Genomic DNA, 6000 nt, shown 5'->3' on the forward strand with positions numbered 1-6000 from the left:
CCAGTATGCTTTTGAAAGTATGATTAAATTTTTAAGGGAAAAAGTAGCATGAGGTTTATTTCTTTCATATACAGATCCTGAGATGGAAAATGAAGAACAACCATCTTCTGAACATGATCCCCAGAATCAGAGTGCTGAACCGATTACATCGAGTTCTCATGAGGTGGATTTAGCTGATCAAGAGTCTCCTGAGGAAAGCTCTCTAAACTCTCACCCAGAATTATCCCCAGCAGATACAGACAATGCTGCAGGCGTTTCTCCCTCTGAACAGAATTCTGATCCCACGGAAAACCACGAGCCTATGAGCCTTGATGGTGAATGTACAGATTTAGATAACCAACTTCAAGAACAATCAGAAACTGAGGAGGATTCCAATCCCAATGTTAGCTGGGGTAAAAAGGTCCAGCCCATAGACTCCATATTAGCAGACTGGAATGAAGATATAGAAGCCTTTGAAATGATGGAGAAAGATGAACTATGACTCACTAGAGAATCTGGTGGTAGGTATTTAACAAGAAAAGGTAAACTGTGGTTAATAGACACCCTCACGCTAAGCAGGCTCCCCAGTGGGAGGCTTTGAGTCTGGTGATGAGTAGCTGCATTCTGATTGGATAGTTGGTCATCATAGGAATCTGGAGTGTGCTGTGTTAGAATTGACCTTGTTTAAAACTGTCCCATCAAAAATGCAAAGTCACAATTTCCCCCTCAGATGATAGCATTGCACTACCCTGCAGCACCTCAGGCCAGGAGAGCATTATGGGCGTGCAGTCTCTGGGTAGACAGGAAACACTCAGTAGTTGGGTGGGGAATAGGGATTTGTATTGCTTTCTAATTAAAGGAAGCTCAGCCTTCTTGGTCTTGGGGCCGGAGGCCCTTTTGGGAAACACATGAGCATTGTGGGCATTCTGGTCGTGCCGCCTTCACGGAAGCACTCGCGGTGACCTGGTCGTGGTGAACAGTCTGCTCGTCGCTTTCACTTTTTTCATTGTGGAGCAAATGATCAAGGTGACTTGATTCGTTTCCTCTTAACAACGCCATTTTCATTTAAACCAAAGGTGAAACAAACCACTGTACTTTCTCGGTGAGTTCTCGGCGTAAAGACTAATAAGCATTGGGACCAGGTAAAAAAAGGTCACATAACATAGTGTGGAAATTGGTTACTTAATACTTTTGAAAAATGGAGTGAGGGAGAAACTAATGTTGCAATATGAACTTTCCATTGGGCCTCCCATAGGGAGAGCTGTGACTACTCTGAAATGGAACTTAATGTTATGTCCTCGTAGGGTCAATTATAACTGTTGTTCCAGTTCATTTCTCTTAGAGGTGATTACCTCTAGCCATCAGCCTTACTCCATGCCGTGTTTAGTATGCAGTTAGAGACACGAGGCCCATATTGCCAATAGCTGATACATTTTGTTCCACTTTTCTATCTTAGGGAGCCATGATAAAACTGTGGTAGTGATCTAAAAACCCTGGGTAACTACTATTTGTTTTCTCCTTTGGAACTATGGTTCCTAAAGTTGTACCTAAGGAGTCTTTCACATTTTCTGTTGAATCATGGTTTTTAAGTTTGCTTTTTTTTTTTTAACAAATATTCCTTCTGATACAGACTTGAACCTGTGTGAAAAACTTACACAGTAGCAACTAACATATAGCCATATAGCTTAATGATAATTTTTTTCCTTTTTTCCTTTTTTTTTCTTTTTTTGGTGGCAGTCTGGTGCTGGCCACATTTAAGTTTTAAAAACTTTGTTGTTGATATCTGTAGACAGCCCTGTAGTTGAAATCATGGCTTTACTCATTTTATTTATTTTTTAAAACTTACCTGAATCAGTTCTAATGGAGTATTTTGAGACTTAATTTCCTTTCTCTTTACCTGGCATTACATAATAACCTTCTCTTAAAACAGTTCTGAGGTACTGATGAACTTAAACTGTTAAAAGAACAGCAGTGCTGTATTGTAGTTATGTATATTCATGTACAGTGTGTCTTAGATCCCAGGTAAACATATTATTTTATAAGGGGGTAGATAGCTGCTTTCAAAAATTCCAGCTAAACCTAATTGGGTCAGGGAATAATAAATCTAATAGAGAATTCACTTTGTGGGGAGGGGAAGAGTAGTATACAACAACCTTTATTGGCTCTTAATTAAATCTGACACCAAAATGGATATTTGTAGTCACTGCATGTGAAATTTGGTGTAAGAAGATAGAACTATAATACATAGAGTATACGAAAGGGTAGACATAGTGCTTTGTTCACCTTAATTGCAAAGCTGCCAAAATAGCTGAAGCTTAATTACTTGACTTGCCTTGATTTATAGGAATGTGGCTTGGAGAAAGGGAGCAGATGTTCCTCTAAGACTTTGGTTACAGAAGCCTTATATTCAGTGATTTGATTTTGTATTTGTAACTCAGAGCCATTGTTGTCTAAATCTAACTTTTCTAAGTTATCAAAGGAACATAATTTTTTTTCCCAGCAAAGATCTTTTGGCATACAAGGAAGAGCCAGCTTACTGCCGCTCTCCCTTCCTTTGGCCGTTAGGGGGAGCTGTTGCCATTCACTGAGGTCTAGAAGCAAATTGTTGACTTGTTTAGAAAAGTGAATCCTTGAAAGAGAGAGGGAGAGAGACAGAGACAGACAGAGAAAGAGACAGAAGAAAAAATTTAACAAATTATACCTAACACCTGAAGGAATTATACTTGATTTTTCCCCATGTAAGAAAAGAAGGTATAATGTTCAGCTTCAAAACTTCAACATTGCAATTGAGTCTACATTTCTTATTTGACATACTGCCATGAAGTTGTTTTTGAGTTCATTAAAAAATTCCAACAGCATTAGGTTTTTTATGTTTTGTTTTTTAAATACCTTTTATATATGTTTTATTTACTTCCTAAAGATTCGGGGGATTCTGGGAGACCCTGAATTTTAGAAACATCTGGTCTACCTCAGTTAAATGTTGACTGCATAGAAATAGAGCTAAAGTGATCACCACAGCCATAAAATTGTTTGTCTAAGAAGGATTTATACAGTGTTTACAAACCTGGAATCAAGTAAGGACTATCTGAAAGTTAAATGTTAGATATTAGAGCAAGTATTTAATTCAGGTATTTTCAAGTTTTAAAACTTAACTCGTTTACCTACTAAAAATAATTGTAGTTTTTCTGCTTATGAAAGTCCATTGAAATGATAACCCCTAATTTGCAATACTTTTCCCATAAAGTTTTAGGTGTGAAAGAATTGTAATTTACTAGATACATTTGGGACTGGATATTTTGTCGGATAGGTTTTCTTTTTATCCTTTTCTTAATAGGCTTCCAACAAGAAAACAGTTGTTTCAGAACAAGTAATTTTTTGACATTATACTTTTCACTTTTCTTCACAGTGTTAGAGTAAAATGAAAAATTGTGCATGCTCTGATTTTAATTTCTCTCATATAGTTACCTGCTTGAGAATTTTTTTTTTTAATTTAAATTACCATCACACAGCCCTTTTTATAGTAAAACCAGCATTTGTTCTCTCACCCAACCCCACACCAAAAATTCATCATAAAGAAAGCTCAGCATAAATAATTCAAATAGTGCTTACAATTTTAGAGGTTGGGGGGGATTTAGTAAATATTCCAACCGGTCGTTTTATGCACAAGGCTTCAGTCAGAACATAGAAAAAAACATTCTGTGAATGAAATATTGTATGTTCAGATTTTATAAAAGACATTTTTAAAAGCCCAATTTACAGCCGTATATTTTCTTATGATGTAATTTATGAAAAAGATGTCTGTACTAACAGGTGCTGTAACACTACTGTTGGATTTTATTGTTTGGTGATAAATGTATACAATATTTCTAAGGGAAACTACGTACTGTGATATAAAAGTCTGGGCAACATGTATATAATCCTTGTATATAGTTGTGTATTTGATTATAATTACTGATTGTAAAGATTTAATAAAATATGTAAATATTCTGGTCTAGTTTTAATTTGAATTTTTAGCATATCTTTATGCTTTGAGATCCTTTAAATTTTTTTCACCATTTTGTCTTTCCTTTAATATTTATTTTACCCCAGGGGAGTAAATCTGGGGGCCATCATAGGGTTTAAAAACACAAATATACATTCGACAGTTCCACAACTCAGCTAGTGCCAACGACCCAGTTAGAATTAGTGATTCACAGTGTCCATATTAGTAACATGTTTCTCTTTTGAGTTCGTAATTAATAAAGTCAGTTGTCTTTCTGATACCGTCATCAAATGTGACACTAACCTCTCCTACTAATTCCAGTGAGGCCATTTTCTTTTAACAGCCACTTTCCGATGCTGTGATACTATGCGGGTTTCTGAGGTCAGGTATCTTGAAACATCTAATAATAGTCACTATTATTCATTGATCGTTGCTTTCTTTGAGATGAGCAGACTGAGACTTGAACAAGTTCTAAGCATCTTGATCAAAGTCTCACCCTTTGGTGGCTGGTCAGTGGAACGGGGGCCCTGGTCTAGTGCCAGAGTACTTCCAGCGTGCTACCCTCCCCCTACCTCCGTCCTCATCACTCCGCCTCTCACCTCCATTTCAATTTCTGTTCACCTTCTGCTCAACCACCACCCTCCTACCTCGTATGGACTTTTATAGACCGTAGCATCCATGCTCAGGCTCTTTGGGCATCAGTTCCTGTCATCGTGCCTCCATTCCTCTAGGACAATGCACCACTATTTCAGGAGGGGTTAACGGATCCAATGGTATCTCTTGGAAGATTTCAAGAGGGAGGTCCCTTCTCTGAGTAAAGTAGATTTAAGAGGTCTGTCTACTAATACTTTAAGGGTTAATCGAAAATAGTGCATGTCAGCATCTGCCTGTTAGTATGGCTTATACTTCTCAAAGCCTCGCTCTTGATGCACCTTAATAAGCTTGACGGTCTATAGTTTTTATCTACCATCTTTGATGAAGTAGTAAATAGAAGGACACTGATAGACACTTGGAGATTGTCTTAAGCCATAAAAGAATGCACTCGCCATCCCTGATAGTGGGAGAAGCGTTTAAGTTTAAAAATCTATGCTGTGTTACAGAACACATTTCTACCCTTGGTTCAGTCTCACTGATACTAAGAAACAGCAACAGGTAATGATGAAAAAAATACTCCGCATATAATAGTAGGATGGGATCCTTAAAAGACAAAGATTGAAAACCTCAGCCACATGGTTGAGGAAAGAACCGAAGTCCCCCAAATAGATGAGTCAAAGAAAAATTGAATACGAAGGAGAGCTCGCTACTGCCCTCCCGGCCACCGCTGCCAGTACCCTGTTGCTGGGGTTTTGAAACGACATGGCATATATCTTCATAGGAACCACCTTTATCTTTTCTGAACCTCTAAGAAAAGTCATTGGCCTTAAGGCCCAAGAGGGAATCTGACACACTGCAAGCCAGCTTGTTTTATAATCCCTTTCCTCATCTCCCATGCCACTTCCTCCAGTTGTAGAGGAAATCAAGGTCTCACGTCAGTTCAGACAGCTGCTGCCTTTAGAAAGGCTAAACCGTTCATTCAGCCACTCTCCTGCCTCACCTGAGGTACTGAGCTAATAGAATTCTAGCCCCAATTTTCTTATTGTGTTGTTAGAAATATTTTCAAAGGCCTGTGAGCTGTCTCTAATCACTACTTCCCATTCTCTCAGCTCAATCTCCTCCACTCAGATAATTCTTCAGGACCTCCAATCCACCGAACCTTCTAGTTTCTCAGAATGCGTCAGCCTTCTCGTGGCCTCACCTTCCAACTTGCCCACCATTCACCTCCCTTCCTCTGCTGATGTGACTTGGCAAAACTTTAAAATCTTATCAAACCCAAGGACTCACTGGTTATGCCCTTTATCTATTGGAACTGGATGAAATCATTCCCCCCACTGCTGACATGCCTGACTAAGTCGTGACCACAGATCTCAAGTGAGATACAGTACTTCCTCAAATTCCAACCACATTTCTCTAGCTAATTCATTTTCCCACTCAGACAACAG

The 6000-nt window shown here is 38.5% G+C and overlaps 1 protein-coding gene across 2 annotated transcripts in view; it reads left to right on the forward strand.

The window, feature by feature from the left end:
- The window catches only part of EDEM3 (ER degradation enhancing alpha-mannosidase like protein 3), a 50763-nt gene extending 46795 nt beyond the window's left edge, over positions 1–3968 (forward strand). For both annotated transcript variants that reach the window (XM_039881248.1, XM_039881249.1), the window contains exon 20: positions 75–3968. In XM_039881248.1, coding sequence (XP_039737182.1) covers positions 75–481 — 407 coding nt within the window. In that variant the 3' untranslated portion in view covers positions 482–3968. The remainder of the gene's footprint in view (positions 1–74) is intronic.
- The last annotated feature ends 2032 nt before the right edge of the window (positions 3969–6000 follow it).

The sequence above is a fragment of the Pteropus medius genome, unplaced genomic scaffold, assembly GCF_902729225.1.
Source record: "Pteropus medius unplaced genomic scaffold, Ma_sr-lr_union100, whole genome shotgun sequence".
Classification (NCBI taxonomy): Eukaryota; Metazoa; Chordata; class Mammalia; order Chiroptera; family Pteropodidae; genus Pteropus; species Pteropus medius.